Genomic DNA, 20,004 nt, shown 5'->3' with positions numbered 1-20,004 from the left:
TAGTTAGTGATGACATTTCAATATTATGTTGGTGGAAATGAAGTAGTCTCCACCAAGGAATTGATGTATTTGAAAAGGATGCCTTCAAAAGTAAAATAAGTCATTTTTTATTTTAATTGTGTTTTTAAATCAATTGATCCTAACTCTTAGTTTTAGTTTCAATTCAAAGTTAATGGCATTAGTGGATAATTATATTTTGAGTTTTTTTAAGTTAATAAAAATATTTAAATTTATAGTCTTTGTTAATAATATTATAAGTTTTTAACATTCTCTTACCAGTTATATAAAAATGGTAACAAAGCATAACAGATTGAAAGAGAGAAAGAAAGTCGAGCCTTAGAATTCGATTGTGAGAGACAATGAAAGTCGAATGTGAAATTTGATAGTGAAAGAGTAGATTACAAAGAGAGACTACCAAACTTTAACCTTGAATATATAAATGGCGGAAGAACGAGCGGCAAAACCATTTGTTGAGACTTTCGATATTTGACGATCAACCGTACGATCACTCGAGCGAACTTATAAAAAATTTGTTAAGGTCTAAAGAGATTTGAGGTCTAACTAAAAGAGGGTTTGAAGAACCAGCGACCGAAAACACTTATAAGTACGGTTTAATAGACTCAACTAGAAGAGGTGAGAAACAAAGACTAAAAGGTAAACACTCACTCTATTCAACAAAACTATATTCTTAATTATAAAACATCTAAGATAGTTTGGGAGTCTTTGAAAAGTAAGTATGTCAAGAATGGGAATGTGAAGAGGTTCTTTCCAAACAATTTAAAAATAGAATTTGAAGGGTTAAATATAAAAAGTAGTGAAACCGTCAAAAACTACATTGGTAGTCACAAATGTGGCAAACTAGATGAGAATCAATGGAGAAATCATGACATGCACCACTAAAGCATAGAAAATTCTTAGAACCTTAATTGAGAGGTTTACCTATGTTATGATATCTATAAAGGAAACAAGGGATATTATGTTAACGCCCATAGATGAAATTCAAACTCACTTTCTCTACATGAACAAAAGTTCAAAATGTCAGAGAAAGAAGAAGATCAGGCTATATAAATATTTAGTGCTAGAGGGGGGGGAGGAGGAGGAGGAGGAGGAGGAGGAGGAGGAGGAGGAGGAGGAGGAGGAGGAGGAGGAGGAGGAGGAGGAGGAGGAGGAGGAGGAGGAGGAGGAGGAGGAGGAGGAAAGGAAAATTAATTGATTAATCAAGAATTAAATGCTATAATTTTACAATTTGAATGTCCTATTTCGGAAATCAATGTGAACTAAGCTGAAGAGATGAATAATAAGCAATTTTATTGATGACTAGTGTGGTGGCTGAAAACTTCACCAAAAAATAGCAGTAAATAAGTGGTTCTTTCATTTTGATAGTTTTAACTCTAAGAATATAGAGAAAAAGATTGTATTGAATTAATTGATAATACATATGATATATATATATAAGATTTATCTTAGCGCCAAGTTAGGGCAACTTTTAGATAGACTAAAACCTTTAGATGGGCTGGGCCACATAATATATTCTAACACACCTCCTCAAACTCAAGGTGGTAGAGTAGATATCAACTTGAGTTTGCTCAATAACATGTAAAAACGACCCGGCAAGAGGGACTTCGTGAAGACATTTGCAGTCTGGTGTTCGGTAGACACGTTTGTAATTGTATAGTACCAACACTAACATGTTTCCGTACAAAGTGACAATCGATCTCGATGTGTTTAGTGCGCTCATGAAACACATCATTCCGAGAAATATGAATAGAACTCTGACTATCACAATGAAGATTAGTGACTGGCGGTTAAGGAACGTTAAGATCAGAAGAAGTCGTCGAATCCAAAGAAGCTCAGAAGTATAATTAGCAAGCGCATGATACTTTGACTCAGCGCTGGAATGAGAAACAACAGTTTGTTTCTTGTTTCGTCAGGAAACAAGAGAATCACCCAAGAAGAAACAATAACTAATGATGGAGCGTCAGTCAGTGGGATTTCCTGCCCAATCAGCATCTAAGTAACTAGTGAGTACCAATAATGAATCAGTGGAGATGTGAAGACCATGTAAGCGAGTGCCCTTAATATAACGGAGAATACGTAATACAGTAGAGTGATGAGCTGTATGCGGACTAGTCATTAATTGACTAACTATGTGAACTACATGAGCTATGTCAGGGCGAGTAATAGTTAGATATATCAGGGAGACCACTAATTGACGATAGAGCGTGGGGTCTTTAAGAGGGGTTCCATCGAGAGGAGTAAGACGACAATCTGCCTCAAGTGGAGTCGAGGCAGTTTTGCTATCAGTCAAGCCAGCACGAGAGATGAGGTCAGAATCATACTTTGCCTGAGACAAGTAGATACCATCTACTGTGTCGGAAATCTCAAGACCTAAAAAGTAACACAGCTTACCAAGACTCTTCATATCAAAATATTGATGAAGATAGCTCTGTAAATCAGATAAACTAGAGGCAACGTCGCCATTGATCACCATATCATGAACATATAATAATAGAATAATAATCCTAGATGAAGAGCGATAAATGAATAAAGTAGAGTCCTAGCGAGAGGCAGTAAACCCATACTGAATAAGTGTTGAGCTGAACTTGACAAACCAAGCTCGTGGTGCTTGTTTCAGACCGTAAAGAGCACGACGTGGCTTACATACCTTCTTTAAAATATTTGAACCCGACGGTGAACTCATATAAACCTCCCCATAAAGATTTCCATGAAGAAAAGAATTCTTTACATCCAACTGGGGAAGAGACCATCGACGAGAAACAACAATAGCCAAAAGACAACGAACATAAGTCAAATGGGAAACAAGAGCAAAAGTCACTTCATAGTCAATGTCATACTACTATAAGAAATCCCTGACCACAAGGCGAGCTTTGTAGAGGTCAACAGATTCATCATAATTTGTTTTAATCTTGTAAATCTATTTGTAACTAATAGATTTTTTACCAGGTGGTAGATCAACGATATCCCAAGTCTCAGTCTTCTCAAGAGCCTGCAGTTCCTCTAACATAGCTTCACACCACAATGGATCACAATTTTCCTCACGAAAGGTCTTAGGCTCATGGTTAGCTAGAATGGAAGAGAAACAATGGTAATCTTGGAGATTATGAGGAAAACAACGTACCTAGGTAGAATGTCGATCAGTGACCGCAGGGATCTGAGGTATTTGATAAGATACTTGTTCAGGAGACGCAGGTGGGTCAGGTACTTGTTCAGGAGATGCAAGTGGGTTAAGTGGAGGTGATGAAGGAGAAATGACAATATCAATAGAATTTTGTGTGATCTCGCGACCTGTAAAAGAAGGGGATAGATCCAAAATAAAAAATGGGGAATCATTTTGAAAAGGAGTGGTAAACTTGGACTTAGAAGAAAACATTTTATGTTTCCAAAATGTGACATGACGAGAAACACGAATCCGATTTGACATAGAATCCCAACAACGATAGCCCTTATGCTCTATCACATATCCCAAAAAATAACACAGACGATTTTGAGGCTCCAATTTGTTTCATTCATGCGGGGGGAGGTGGACAAAACTGACATAACCAAATGGAGTAATTTGGTGGTTGACCAAAGAGTTTTTGGTAAGGAGTGACATCCTGAAGTACATAAGATGTCATTCAGTTGATTGTATAGACATCAGTAAGGAAAGTTTCCCCCAAAACCGATCTAGACATGAAGCAGAAAGAAGCATGTCACGAATAGTATGTAGAATGTGTCTATGTTTACGTTCAACCCTACCATTTTATTGTGAGGTGTAAGGACATGAGCGTTGAATAATAGTACCCTTGGTAGAAAGAAAACTGAGAAATGTATAATCAATGTATTCTAGAGCATTATCGGTACAAAGTGTTTAAATAGGGCTCGAGAATTGTGTTTGAATCATTTTAGCAAAAATTAAATAAGTAGAGGCAAGTTCAGAATGATTTATCAAAAAATAAATTCAAGTAAAACGTGAATAATAATCAACAAATACCATAAAATATCGATAATCATGAAATGTACCAATAGGAAAGGGACCCTAAATATCTGAGTGAACTAGCAAAAAAAGGTTTATCAGCAATAGAATGATTATTCAAAAAAGAAAGTGTTGGTTGTTTGCCAAGATTATAATGCACACAATCAAATGACTCAAATTGAATAAGACCTAGAAAACCTTTAGCAACAAGAGACCGAAGTTTATTTAATGAAGCATGTCCGAGTTTAAGATGAAACTGATAAATGGAGGAAGGATAAACAACGACAGAAATTTAAGGAAAAGGTTAAAGGGAAGAAAGCTCAAACAGGCGACCCTTCTTGCATCCCGTCTCAAGAATCCAACCTGTCTGTGAATCCTAAACCTGTAAATTAGAATATGTAAAAGTAACAGTAAGTCCTTGCTCAAATAACTGACCACCAGAAACAATGTTTAATATTAAATGGGGAATGTAGTAGATATCTTGGAGAGATAGTGAAGTGGCATGACTAGTATGTGTGATGTACATAGTTGCACCATTTGCTGTGTGAATGGGAAGTGAGGTGGTGAGAGATTTTAGAGAATGCAAAAGATTAATGTTAGATGTCATATGGTTACAACAAGCAGAGTCTATGAACCATGGTTAATTACCTGATGTGGTGGCTAATGAAGGATTGACAAAGAAAATCTGAGTGAGCAATTTATGAATATCCATAAGGGTGGGAATAGTAGACTGAGGCGAGTGAAAATCATTTGTGGCGGCAACTATGGAGGAGGAAGAGTCAGCTGAAGAAGATGAATGACCAAGTTTGGGGCATTTTTAAAGGACATGACCCTTTTAATGGCAATAACGACACTCAATATTGGGGCAATGAGTGTACACATGATCAGCATTCGGACAACGATGACATCTGGAAGACTTATCTGATCGAGCATCTTTCTGCGCATTCTTATGAGGAAACACAGGTAGAGAAAATGAAACAGCCATAACAAAATTAGTAGTAGGAGATCGAAGTATGGAAAAACAAGAAAAAAATACGAATAACCACCAAAATATATCAAAATGTTTAATAAAGAACTCAGACTACTCAACAAATTAGAAAACAGTAAATAATTTAGAAAATCAAATCAGATTTGTAAATAAAAAAATATTCGAAATCAAAATCTGACCGCACTAGTGCGTCGATGATCGAAGCTAAACTGGATTGCGGCAAATGAAATCAAAATCTGATGGTAGCGGTTCTGATACCATGTAAGAATATAGAGAAAAAGATTGTATTGAAAATTTAGTAGAAATTTTTAATACATTTCTTGTATGAAAAGTATTAAGTATTTAAAAGTTTTAGTTTAAAAAATGAAGAGTCTTTGGTTTGTCTTCGTAGAGATAGAGGAGGGGAGTTTACCTCACAAAAGTTAAATAACTTTTGTAATAAAAATGAAATAAAGTGAAAATTATCTATAACTTACACACTCCAACAAAATACCGTTGTTGAGAAAAAACAAGCATATAATAAATTCTGTAAAGAGCATGATATCCAATATATAAGTTCTAAAAGAGTTTTATGTTGAAACAATGTCATTGTTCATTAATGTTTTAAACAAAACTTTCACAAGCTCTCTTATAAAAAGTCATCAAAGGAAATGTAAGAGAAATGTAAAGCCATCTATAAGACACTTGAGTATCTTTGACTGCATAGCACATGTACTAATCTTAGAACAAAACAAAAAGAAACTGGATGAAATTCACATTTGTATTTGGATAGTAATCCAGGAATCTAAAGTCTATAGGTTGTATGATCCAGACTCGGGGAAAATATATTTTCTTTGAAGAGAATAATCGTTGGATTTAGGAATGTTGGAATCCTAAATACAAATAAAGAACCAAGGTGAAAAAGTGGTGTCTTTGTCAATGATGTTGTTGACTGTGTTGACCCTATCTGGCATAAAGACTATGAACTAGGAGATGAGACAATTGAAGAATAAGAATAATGTAGTTATATAATTCTATATGTCACTACGAACCCAATTTCTTTTGAGGAAGATTCTGTAAATGAAACCTGGAAGGAGGTCATGAAACATGATATATTTGTCATAGAAAAGAACAAAACCTAGAAATTGACGAAGTTACCCAAGGGAGTTGAAATAATTGGAGTCAAATAAGCTTACAAAACAAAACATAATAAAAATGGAGAAGTCGATAAACAGACATGTTAGTTGTTAAAGCTTATGCACAACAATATTGTATTGATTATAATAAAGTATTTACCTCCGTCGTGAGATTAAATATGTTAGGATCTAGATCGCCGATAGTGGACCGGGGTCCGGTTAAAGAATAACCTCTAACAACACTCAACGGTTGGCGTTAATCCGGTTATGAATTAACACCGGTTTCAATACTACACAAGCTGTCACAAACCCTTGAACCGAGTTCAAGTGCGGAAGTGGTTTGTTTCAGATTGAAGCAACACACACAAGATGGATAGAGATGAGATTTGGAGAATATTGGTTTGAAGATTAGTGAGGCGGTTAGAATGATGTGAGTCGGTTCGGATATGGAGCCGACAGAAAATAGAGCACAAGCCACAAGTTTTTATGGATGTTTGGAGATAAAACTCCTATGTCACCTGTTAGGATCGGGGACGCCCTTGGAGGACCGGGGTGTTTCCGGTTTCTTGAAGGGTGGCCGCTTACAACACACAACACACTTTGGTGATAGTCCGGTTAAAGACTAAAATCGTTCTCAGCACTGCACAAACTGTCATAGACTCTTGAACCGGGTTCAAGGGCGGAAATGTCTGTTTCAGGTTGAAGCAACGAATGCGACTTTAGATGATGTTTTAGAAGGAGTCGGTTTTATGGATGTGAGTGACCGGTTTTAGAAGTATGATTAGTTTGAGGTTAGGCTGAATAATAAAGGCAAAGGAAAGAACACGATACAAGGATTTGTTTATGGATGTTCGGAGCAAACCCTCCTACGTCACCCCTTCTTCTCAGGTTATGAGAAGGATTTCCACTAACTCTTAGAGTTATAACAATACTGCCGGTCGAGCCCAACTTCGCTACTCGCCGGTTACACCAAACTCACTCTTTGATGTAATACAACAACTCAACACAACAACACACAAAGAGCTTCCGGTTTTAGACACACCGGTTTTACAGTATAGGATTTTATCTCTCTAGAACTTAATGCTTTTCGTAATCAGTAACTTTACAACTGTGTTCGTGACTTGCATTGAATGAAGATGTTTCGTCTTCCTTTTATAGCTGAGAAGAGCCAACGGTCGTTTTTCTTCTCTTTCCTCTGGATTGGTTGATCGTTGTCACGCCTGATGCAGAAAGGTTGCTTGCACGCTTCACCTTCCTCAACACCTGGCATTCATGCAGCAGCTCTGAACACAAGATGACCTAGCCGGTTTTCAGATTGAGACACGTGTTGAACATCCACTTCCGGTTGTCAACTTCGGATCAATAAAGCATCATTGCTTTCCTCGCATGCTTCTGATTGGATCCGATCTTCTTTTATTCTTTCAAGACACGTTTCTTCCGTCATAGTGCGTCACTCTTGTAATTTTGAATCTTTCGGCTTTTGTTCTGAACTTTCCGGTTTTTGTGTTTTGTGCAGTATGCTCCGGTTGGTACGTAAGTTTTTGTCTTGGCTAGCCGGTCGCTTGAGTCAGTGAAAACCGGTTCTTCTGATCTTTGACTTGATCACTTGAAACTGGTTTCTTTGAAGCATAGTAGCAACCGGTTTTGATACTCCAACCGGTTCATATGGTTTTGATCTGTACCTGCACATGAAGATTAACACCTGTTTAGTTCGTCTGGCCGGTTCCAAAAATTAATTTACTTAATTTTTCTATCAATTTCTCCCTTTTTGATTATTTAGAATAAATATTCAAAACTTGTAATGAGTGACCGGTTTTCCAAAAATTAACTTTCTTAATTTTTCTATCAATTTCTCCCTTTTTGATTATTTAGAATAAATATTCAAAACTTGTGATGAGTGGCCGGTTTTCCAAAAATTAACTTTCTTAATTTTTCTATCAATTTCTCCCTTTTTGATTATTTAGAATAATTATTCAAAACTTGTGATGAGTGGCCGGTTTGAAAAACATGTGTTCGATTGTTTTTTGAAGAAGATGATTCAAAAGCATGAGTTTGATTGTTTTGAAGAAAATGTTTTAAAGACATGAATTTGATTTTCTAGCAAATATGTGAGAGCCTATCAGAAAAAGCAAAGTAACCAAGTTCTGAAACATAGTAAGGTATAATTGTTTGAAGTAAATAAAGGAAGAGATTTAGAGCTTGGATGGTCCCCCCTTGTGAAGCTCCTTTTCCAGCTCTTGTCTTCTCTATTCTTCTTTTCTTGCTTTCCATTCTCTATCACGTCTTTCGGCATCAATCAGCACTCCGGCCCATACACTTGAGTGACCGGTGCCCTTATTCTTGAACCCAAAGTTGGTGCAGACCGGTTTTGGTGGTGGAGGCGGTGGAGCATTAGAAGGTCTGAAGAGTTGAGGGTGATCCTGCGGTTGCCCTTCTCTTTCGCCGGTTAAGTTCCTCAGCATCTTCTTCTTCTTCATCAAGCGGTTGCGCATTTGTCACGACTGGTACAACTGCTCTTTGTTCTGCCCGCTTGATCACGTTCTTAACTGCGCTTCGTTTCTTCTTATTCCGTGTATCCATTGAGTGGGACGATTGAATCAGTGGAAGTTCCTTGATGTTGGCCTGTTCCTCCTCGGTAAACTTTTGAGCGAGTTCAAAATCTCTTTCTTCAATCTCCTTCTGCAACCGTTCCCTTTCTATCTCTTCCTCTTGCAATTTCTTTGCGGTTTCAGCATCTGTTTCGATTTGCGTTTGAGTTGTGCTGACTTGAACCTTGGACATTTCCCCGATTTGAATGGCCATTGCTTGCAGCATGTCCAATAATGGAGCGGTTGCGGTTTGGACGGACTCGGCTATCAAGGCTTTTACTGTTGTCTGCATGGCCGTATCCATCATTGACCTTAGAGAGTTTGACAGGTTGACCTCAGCCGTTGCGATTCTTTCGTCGGTTGTGGCTTTAAAATTTCCAAGGCATGAGTCAACTGTTTCAGCCACCTCTTGCTTAATCTGATCAATCTTTGGAGCCTTGACCGGTTGAGAGGATTCTTGTTCCAAATTTTCAGAGGTTCCGGATGTCTCACCACTCATAAAGAATGGTTTGCTTTGATATAATTCGGCATTGTTGAGTTGGCGTTGACAACCTTTCCTCCACTACATGTCAAAACGATCAAGATTTTGTACAAGCTGTTCTCGTACCGCAATAAACCGTTCGGCCATCCTCATTTCAATCGGGTTTAGCGTCGAACCTTTAGTTTCTTGAAAGGCATTCTCCACTGCATGTAGCCGAGCATTTTCAAGGATGACTGCTGTTTTGCTAAAAGCAGGTTGAATGAGGTTGGTGTTAGCTAACTGAAGTGCCCTCTCTTCTAGCTTGACGAGCCTATCCCAATGCTTATTACCGCTCAGACCTGGAGCCATGTCGGATAGTTTCGTTTCACATCCGAGCTTCACCCATAAGAGGTATGGAGCTAACGCATCGTTTGCCCCTTTGTTCATGTCTCGAATAAGTTCCTCGAAGATCTCATCTTCTTGCTCTGCGGTGAAGATGACTTCGTCTCCGGTTATGGTTTCTTGTTGAGGACCGGTTTGCAGCGTACCTTGTCCGGTTACCGTTGTATCTTCTATTAGAATCCCTTTACCTTTGTTTACTTGAGTGGAACCTTCAGGTATTGTGGCTGGTTGGATTTCTGAGGCTGTCTTCCCTCCTGCGGAACCGGAAGGTTCCTGTTCTTCATAATTTCCCTCCTTCAAGTGGTCGCTCTGATACCACTTGTTAGGATCGGGGACGCCCTTGGAGGACTGGGGTGTTTCCGGTTTCAGGAAGGGTGGCCGCTTACAACAACACACAACACTTTGGTGATAGTCCAGTTAGAGACTATAACCGTTCTCAACACTGCACAAACTGTCATAGACTCTTGAACCGGGTTCAAGGGAGGAAATGTCTGTTTCAGGTTGAAGCAACGTTTGCGACTTTAGATGATATTTTAGGAGGAGTCGGTTTTATGGATGTGAGTGACCGGTTTTAGGAGTATGATTGGTTTGAGGTTAGATAATGAAAACAACGAAAGAACTCGAGACAAAAGATTTGTTTATGGATGTTCGGAGCAAACCCTCCTACGTCACCCCTTGTTCTCAGGTTATGAGAAGGATCACCACTAACTTTTATAGTTACAACAAACACAGCCGGTCGAGCCCAACTTCGCTACTCGCCGGTTACACCAAACTCACACTTTGATGTAATACAACAACTCAACAAAAACACACACAAAAAGCTTCCGGTTTTAGACACACCGGTTTTACAGTATAGGACTTTATCTCTCTAGAACTTTAATGCTTTTCGTAATTAATAATCTACAACTTTCAGAACTGATGATGCTCACAACTGCTGCATTAAATGAAGACGTTTGATCTTCCTTTTATAGCTGAAAGTAGCCAACGGTTACTTTCTTCTCTCTCCTCTAGATTGGTTGATCGTTATCACGCCGGTGCAGAGAGGTTGCTTGCACGCTTCATTTTCCTCAACACCCTCATTTTCCTCAACACCTAGCAGTCATGCAGTTAGCCGGTTTGCATGTTGGACACATGGCAGACAGGCACTTAACCGGTTTGCATTTTGGACACATGGCAGCTCTTAGCCGGCCGCCTGACAGAGCTACCTGCTGCCTGGAGATTGCTTCTAGATTTGGATTACTCATTTAATAACCGGAGCTTGACAACATTTAATCAACTGGAACATTTATGATTGAGCGGCTGCATTTAATCAACCGGAACATTTATGATTGAACGGCTGCATTTAATCAACCGGAACATTTATGATTGAGCGGCTGCATTAAGTGTCGGTTGACCAATCCGGTTTGACTGAACTTTACTGACCGGTTCTGGACTCCTTGACTGAACTCCGGTTGACCAACCGGCTGACTGAGCTTCTTGGACGAACCGGTTGCTTTTACTTCAAACCGAAGTCAACAACCGAACGGTATATATTTCCAACCGAACGGATTTTGCTCAATTTCCCTGAAATAGCAAAACTTTAAATATTATTTGCAGCCAGTGGGATTTGATCCCTGGTCACCTGTGTGACAAGCAGAGGTGTTAACCACTACAACAGCTTCTTGTTATATTTAAACCAATTAATATACTTGATATAACTTAGTGGTTTAACATATATATTTGAACTTAGTTTTATCTATTCATTAAACTTTTCATAAGTTATAACAATTATTTTCTATCAATTTCTCCCTTTTTGATTATTTAGAATAAATATTCAAAAATCGTAATGTGTGGCCGGTTTAAAATTAATCTACTTAATTTTTTTATCAATTTCTCCCTTTTTGATTATTTAGAATAAATATTCAAAACTTGTAATTTGTGGCAGGTTTTTAAAAAAACTTATATTTGTTTGACCGGTTTTAAAGAGCTTACATTTGTTTGGCCGGTTTTAAAAAGCTTACACTTGTTTGGCCGGTTTTTGGAAAACTTATATTTGTTTGGCCGGTTTTGAAAAACTTATATTTGTTTGGCCGGTTTTTGGAAAACTTATATTTGTTTGGCCGGTTTTTGAAAAACTTATATTTGTTTGGCCGGTTTTAAAAAGCTTACACTTGTTTGGCCGGTTTTTGAAAAACTTATATTTGTTTGGCCGGTTTTTGGAAAAACGGTTTCGTTTAAGGAATATTTTTTTTTTTAACAAATTTTGTAATCTAACAATTCTAAAATATTTCTAAGGGAAGAAAACTTAGACTCGAGAAGTGGCTTTGTGAGGATGTTAGCCACTTCATGCTTGTTCCCTTCAAATGATGTGTTCGTCAGCAGCCGGCTGTCCGGATGCCATGCTATCTCTTCCAAGTTTCTGTCTTGATTTACCTGCATTCATAGACAATAGAAAATCTGGTCCCCATTTTTCTTTGGGTCCGTGGCTTATTAATCCCTTGGGAATCCATACTTTGATTATTTTGATGGATTTTCCGTTGTGTGTATGTATAGTATATCTACCTGATGATGATTTAACTTTAAAATATTTTTTCGGTAAACATCTCTAAACTTTCGGTCAAATTTTTCTTTTCCATATAAATTGGCTGCCCTTCTCTCAGGTTTCAGCCAGCTTGAAGTTGGTTTTACATAAATCATCTCATCCTTTGAAGTTAAAACATTACAGATTATAATTTCTTCCTTAAGCTTCTCATTCACAGATGAGATCTTATTTATTGAAACATCAACCTTTTTGATTTGAGATGAACATTTTGAACTATCAGATTTAATTTTTGAAATAGTTTGATTAAGGGATTTTGACAGTTTTCTATACTTAATGACCATGTCATTTAGTGCAGTAATTAGATCATCTCGTGTAAAATCATCAAAGGAGAGATCAAATACCTCAGATTCTTTCTTAGACGTGAAGCAGGTTTCAACTTTATCATCATTGTCGATGGATGATGAGTCGTCCGAATCGCTATCGGCCCATTTTCCCTTGCTTTCAGCAACCATTAGAACATTTTGCTCTTTCTGGTTCTCCTTTGTTTGATCACTACCTTCAAACAGTTGGATCAACTTTTCCCACACTTCTTTTCCCGTTTCGCATTCCATGATTTTCTCGAAAGTGTTGTTATCCAAAGATTTGAAAATATGTCTCATGCAATGGTTGTCTAGGTTACTTCTTCTCCTATCTTCAGCCGTCCATTCATCCGTCTCCTTGTTAATCTTTATCGGACCCTCCTTTAGGATGGTGCTCATTTCATCATCCAACGTGATCAGATGTAGATACATCTGAACCTTCCAGCCGCTAAATGCCTCAATGTTTAGCATAAGTGGCCTATCGCTGTGGGTCATGCTTCCCATCTTCTTCGGTTGCTTGAGTGCTAAGAACCTCGCTCTGATACCACTTGTTAGGATCGGGGACGCCCTTGGAGGACCGGGGTGTTTCCGGTTTCTTGAAGGGTGGCCGCTTACAACACACAACACACTTTGGTGATAGTCCGGTTAAAGACTAAAACCGTTCTCAGCACTGCACAAACTGTCACAGACTCTTGAACCGGGTTCAAGGGCGGAAATGTCTGTTTCAGGTTGAAGCAACGAATGCGACTTTAGATGATGTTTTAGAAGGAGTCGGTTTTATGGATGTGAGTGACCGGTTTTAGGAGTATGATTAGTTTGAGGTTAGGCTGAATAATAAAGGCAAAGGAAAGAACACGATACAAGGATTTGTTTATGGATGTTCGAAGCAAACCCTCCTACGTCACCCCTTCTTCTCAGGTTATGAGAAGGATTTCCACTAACTCTTAGAGTTATAACAATACTGCCGGTCGAGCCCAACTTCGCTACTCGCCGGTTACACCAAACTCACTCTTTGATGTAATACAACAACTCAACACAACAACACACAAAGAGCTTCCGGTTTTAGACACACCGGTTTTACAGTATAGGATTTTATCTCTCTAGAACTTAATGCTTTTCGTAATCAGTAACTTTACAACTGTGTTCGTGACTTGCATTGAATGAAGATGTTTCGTCTTCCTTTTATAGCTGAGAAGAGCCAACGGTCGTTTTTCTTCTCTTTCCTCTGGATTGGTTGATCGTTGTCACGCCTGATGCAGAAAGGTTGCTTGCACGCTTCACCTTCCTCAACACCTGGCATTCATGCAGCAGCTCTGAACACAAGATGACCTAGCCGGTTTTCAGATTGAGACACGTGTTGAACATCCACTTCCGGTTGTCAACTTCGGATCAATAAAGCATCATTGCTTTCCTCGCATGCTTCTGATCGGATCCGATCTTCTTTTATTCTTTCAAGACACGTTTCTTCCGTCATAGTGCGTCACTCTTGTAATTTTGAATCTTTCGGCTTTTGTTCTGAACTTTCTGGTTTTTGTGTTTTGTGCAGTATGCTCCGGTTGGTACGTAAGTTTTTGTCTTGGCTAGCCGGTCGCTTGAGTCAGTGAAAACCGGTTCTTCTGATCTTTGACTTGATCACTTGAAAATGGTTTCTTTGAAGCATAGTAGCAACCGGTTTTGATACTCCAACCGGTTCATATGGTTTTGATATGTACCTGCACATGAAGATTAACACATGTTTAGTTCGTCTGGCTAGTTCCAAAAATTAATTTACTTAATTTTTCTATCAATTTCTCCCTTTTTGATTATTTAGAATAAATATTCAAAACTTGTAATGAGTGGCCGGTTTTCCAAAAATTAACTTTCTTAATTTTTCTATCATCACCCCTTCTTCTCAAACAACGAGAAGGATATTCACTAAGGAATATTCAAACACAATACACGATCGAGTCTTATTTATTGCTCGATAATCACTCTTACAACTCTCACAGGAATTGTAATACACTTCACAAATGCACACTTAAGCTTTGAATATTTTAGAAAGACAAGGGCTTTTGATCACTTTGTAACTTCATAACTTGTTTTCTCCCAACTCTTGCCTCCTTGTCTTCAGTTTCTTCAGCTTCTCCTTTTATAGGTGAAATGTGCCAACAGTCACATTTCTTCAACGGATACCTTCAGGGCAATCCTTGAATCTGATTGGTTGAGCAGGGAATCAACATAGCATTAAATGCAGTTTTTTGGTTTCCAAGACATGAATTAGACTGGCTTCATTTGTCTTTTCTTGATTATAGCAACTGTCGGTTGGACAGTTGCTTATACCTGGGAAGTTGCGCCTTTGACTTATACCAAAATGGTAACTTTTCTTCAGGCAATCTTCTGCAGCCTGCAGCGTATCATCAGACTTGTATGAATATGGCAATGTCACAGTCTGATCCTTTCATGTAATCTTCTGCATATACTCAAAGTGTTTGTTTGCACCAATTTGTAAATTGTTCTCAATTTGATATCCTTGATTTCTTTCTCTAAATAGTCTTCTCGTTGGATTTGGATTGTATTCTTCATTTCAACTAATTATGTTTACCGGTTGTTTAGTTCAACCAGATAGCCTCGGGTTTTAAATATGTCATTTTCTTCTTCTAGCCGGCTTCATTTCTTGACCGGTTGGAGTTCCTGACCGTTCCTACACAATGAGTTTGTTTTGTTAAGTTCTTATTGACCGGTCAAATTTATCTAACAACTTGTTAGGATCTAGATCGCCGATAGTGGACCGGGGTCCGGCTAAAGGATAATCTCTGACAACACTCAATGATTGGCGCTAATCCGGTTAAGAATTAACTCCGGTTTCAATACTACACAAGTTGTCACAAACCCTTGAACCGAGTTCAAGTGCGGAAGTGGTTTGTTTCAGATTGAAGCAACACACACAAGATGGATAGAGATGAGATTTGGAGAATATCTGTTTGAAGATTAGTGAGGCAGTTAGAATGATGGGAGTCGGTTCGGATATGGAGCCGACATAAAATAGAGCACAAGACACAAGTTTTTATGGATGTTCGGAGATAAAACTCCTACGTCACCCCTTTTTCTCATACAACGAGAAGGATGTTCACTAAGGAATACTCAAACACAATACATGATCGAGTCTTATTTATTGCTCGATAATCACTCTTACAACTCTCACAGGAATTGTATTACACTTCACAAATGCACACTTAAGCTTTGAATCTTTTAGAGAGATAAGGGCTTTTGATCACTTTGTAACTTCGTAACTTGTTTTCTCACAACTCATGCCTCCTTCTCTTCAGCTTCTCCTTTTATAGGTGAAATGTGTTAACGGTCACATTTCTTCAACGGATACCTTCAGGGCAATCCTTGAATATGATTGGTTGAGCAGAGGATCAGCATAGCATTAAATGCGGTTTTTGGTTTCCAAGACATGAATCAGACCGGCTTCATTTGTCTTTACTTGATTATAGAAACTGTCAGTTGGACAGTTTCCTGTACTTGGGAAGTTGCTCCTTTGACTTATACCAAAATGGTAACTTTTTCTTCAGGAAATCTTCTGCAGCGTGCAACGTATCACCAGACTTGTATGAATATGGCAATGTCACAGTCTGATCCTTTGATGTAATCTTCTGCATATACTCAAAGTGTTTGTTTAAAATAATTTGTAAATTATTCTCAATTTGATATCCTTGACTTCTTTCTCTAAATAGTCTTCTCGTTGGATTTGGATTGTATTCTTCATTTCAACTGATTATGTTTACCGGTTGTTTAGTTCAACCGGATAGCCTCAGGTTTTAGATATGTCATTTGCTTCTTCTAGTCGGCTTGATTTCTTTACCGGTTGGAGTACTTGACCGTTCCTGCACAATGAGTTTATTTTGTTAAGTTCTTATTGACCGGTCAAATTTATCTAACAAAATATAATTAGAATGATAATTGTGTTGGAATTTTAAACTAATTTTTATAAATCTCATTAATGAATGAAAATTAAAATGTGAGTAATAAAATAAAATAAATAAACATGAAATTCAAACGTTAATTAAATGATGAAATTTAATTCAAATATATAATTTGAATTTATTAATTGTGTAATTAACATTTAATGGCTTGAAAATTAATTAAATAATTAAATATATTTAATTATGTTAATTGTTGTAACCCCCGACGAATATTATATCTCCCGGTCTCATAGCTTAGCACGCGCCGTGGTGAGGCAGACGCGTGGCAATATGGGGGAAATATCGTATTGCGGGGTAGCTCGAGGTTCAATGCGTTTCAACCTTAGTTTGTGTGTCATGCATATTTTAAAATGAAATATTTAAAAGATATGTGTATAAACGTGTTTATATCAGAGTTTCTAAAAAATGGTGGTTCATTGTCTATTTACGCTCGGAAAAGGTCTTTCACACTATGTCTTATGCGCCATCATAAGGAAGGTTTTTAAAAATTCTTTTATTATAAACAAAGTCTGGTATGATAAATTCTGTTAGATCATAATTTATAAAATGGTTTTGATAATGAATGGATAAAACTAAGTTAAATTATATATATATAATTGTTAAGTCATATCAAGTATATTAATAATTTTAAAGATAAAAATAAGGTGTTGTAGTACAGTGGTAAGTACTCTCGCGTGTCACACAGTTTACCAGTGTTTGAATCTCACCAAGTGCAAATAATAATTAGAGTTTTGTTATTTTAGGGAAGTTGCGCGCATCCGGCTGAGCAAATTGTCACGTAAGCGCATTCAATATTTAATGGAGCGCTTCCTGTATTAAATGACTTCGATATTATATGGAGCATTTTCAGTATTAACTGACTTTGGTATTTAAATTAGGACCCATTATTGATTAAATGGAAAAGAAACATATCACAAATTTGGAATGGGTAGTCTGACACAGCAGTAGAGAGAGACCTAAAGAAGACTGCAACATAGCAAGATTATTCAAATCCCCTGCAATGAACGTTCCTATTACAAAAGGCTCCATTAATGAATTTTTGGCTCAGGTATCTTCAAAAGCAAATATGTATGTTATACGACCGTTGTTGTGCCTTGGATATAAAAGAAGATTAGAGGAAAAACAAAAGCAAACGGGTGGAGATCTGGGAACTCTTGCTAATTAAAAACTCTCTCTCTATAAATATATATTCAAACTTTTGCCTTAGAATTTTCCGTGAGAGACAATTCATACAAATCATTGTATTAATCCTTACAGCTGTGTGATTGTTTGTAAGTTGAATAAATAGTATCTATTCAACAAGTGTTGTGTACTAGAAGTTTGGAAACAGGCAGTGTCTAAGTCTTGGTTGTCCGACTGGGTTTGTAAAAGCATTGTATTCAAACCAAAGTCTTCTAGTGAATATTCTTCCTAAGGTTGAGAAGAATATCCTTCTCGAGGTCGAGAAGAAGGGGTGATGTAGGAGAGTTTACTCTGAACATCCATAAACAACCCTTGTGTCTTGTGTTCTTTACTTTCTGAATCTTCAATCTCATTCACCTGTTGCTTCAAGTCTAAACAAACTTTTCCGCACTTGAACTCCGTTCAAGAGTTTGTGACGACTTGTGAAGAATATAAATCGATATTAACTTCTAATAAAGTTAATATCAATTGAAGTGTGTGAGCGTTCAACATAGTCAGACCCCAGTCTCTATTGTTGTACCCGATCCTAACAAATTCAATTATAACATTTATTACCTTTAATTAATAGTCCAATGGTCCTAAACAAAGATGGGTTTGGATCGTAAATAATTGTACAAATATTTATAAGGGGGTGTGTACCTGTTGCTGGTATTTAGTTTTAACAAAACTTTAAAATATTAGAGGAAAATGTTAGAATTTAAAAATAAATTCCAAACAGGGCCTTATCCGAAATATTGGTTTATGAAATATCCCGAAAATATAAAAATATCACTTTCTTACATTTTAGGATTATTTCAAATTGGATTTGGGTTCCAAAATTAAAAAAAATAATTTTGGATTTTGAAAAGTGGAACCAAACAGGCCTTAGGACTGGAGTCCTAGGGTTTGGGTTCAATCTGGCCAATTTAGGCTCGGTCAAGACTAGGGTGGTTTGGACCATGGCTCGGGTCATATGGGTCAAGGGACTAAGAGAGTTAAGTCTTGGGATCGTGAGGCTCGATCTTAAACTCAGGCGGCTCAGTCGTAGACGATATATTTTAACGAGGATAAGCATATCGATTTTAGTTGTCTTTGTGAGTAAAAAAATCACCTATGTAAGGGAGAAATGGGGTCACTTTGAAAGAATTGCACAACTCAATTTTAGACCTTCTCATAGAACCAAGTGCATGTTCTATAACCAAATTGGACATACACATGAGAGCTTCACATGTATCGATAAGAATTCTATGTTAAAATGTGTAATCATTTACACAAAAAAAAAACAAAATAGTTCAAAAACATCGAGTCTACTAATCAGCTAGTAAAGTTATATGCTTTCATAAGGGAATGTTCAAAAGGTTACACGTACCTATCCTATTTAGGATCCAACTGTTAAACATTTTACTGGGTTAATCTTTCAATTTTCAATAATGTGAGAGATTGTTGAAATTTTAAACTAATTCATAAATTTCATTAATGAATGAAAATGAGATATTTGGTAGATAAAATTAAATAAAATTCACACAAAATTCAAATGTGAATTAAAGTGAAATTTGATCTAAATAAATAATGAATTTATTATAATTAATTTGTTAATTATTTAAGTAACATTTAATGGTTAAATACAATACGTAATTATGTATTTGTTAATTGTTTATATAATGACTAGATATTGTTTAAACAATTATTTATATTAACTAGATGGTTTATTATTTCAACAATATAGTCATTATATCTATGGATGAGCAAATGGTTAAATGCAATATGTAAATTTACTCGATCTGTATTAAGTCCAAATTATATTTATCCAATTTGTAATAGAAACATTTATATTGATTTATACTGATTGGATTGTGTATGTTTTGGATAATCTAATTTAACATTTTTTTAACTAATTATTTAATTTTCGATTTATTTTACTATCTATCTTTTATGTTTAATTAACTTAATTATAAAAAAAATAGTATTAAATATTCAGTGTTATAATTAATTTTGTTTATTTTTTTTTATCAAATCTCGTTATTTTCGAATATTTTAATTAATTAATTAAAATTTGTTATTAAAAAATTTAAAACTGAAAAAGTAATAAAATAAAATAAAAATTATTGACAAGTGATGCAGAAATAAATAAAAATTATATTATATTTATGTGAAATATAATTTAATTTAGAGAAAATAAATTGAAAAATATATTTTTATGTGGATAGCTTGGATAAGTTGAATAATCATATTTCATTTTAATTTAATTCAATCCGAACTTAATTCGATATGATATTAATCCAATTCGAAATATTCAATCTGAATTAGTATTTCGAATTCGGATTAGATTGGATTGAATTTTGGATAAATTCGTCAAATACACACCCCTACTTCCTATCTAATTCTTACATTATAAAAATCATCCTATTATCTTATAACTTCTCAATCTAGAATTTTAAAAGTTCTTGGATCCTTATCTTTACGAGGGTTCTT

General features: G+C 36.5%; 1 protein-coding gene across 1 annotated transcript; it reads right to left on the bottom strand.

The window, feature by feature from the left end:
* Window positions 1–1,978: 1,978 nt before the first annotated feature.
* LOC124924686 (uncharacterized mitochondrial protein AtMg00810-like) lies at window positions 1,979–2,491 on the bottom strand. The gene has a single exon (XM_047464686.1). It carries the CDS (start codon window positions 2,489–2,491, stop codon window positions 1,979–1,981), a length of 513 nt encoding a protein of 170 aa, XP_047320642.1.
* Between the last annotated feature and the right edge of the window lie 17,513 nt (window positions 2,492–20,004).

The sequence above is a fragment of the Impatiens glandulifera genome, chromosome 2 (assembly GCF_907164915.1).
Source record: "Impatiens glandulifera chromosome 2, dImpGla2.1, whole genome shotgun sequence".
In the NCBI taxonomy this organism is placed as follows: domain Eukaryota; kingdom Viridiplantae; phylum Streptophyta; class Magnoliopsida; order Ericales; family Balsaminaceae; genus Impatiens; species Impatiens glandulifera.
Note: the sequence above shows the minus strand (reverse complement) of the source record. Positions and strands in the feature narration are given on the sequence as shown.

Coding starts and splice junctions, on each gene's coding strand:
- LOC124924686 (XM_047464686.1), bottom strand. CDS start 2,491: ATGGTGATCAATGGCGACGTTGCCTCTAGTTTATCTGATTTACAGAGC.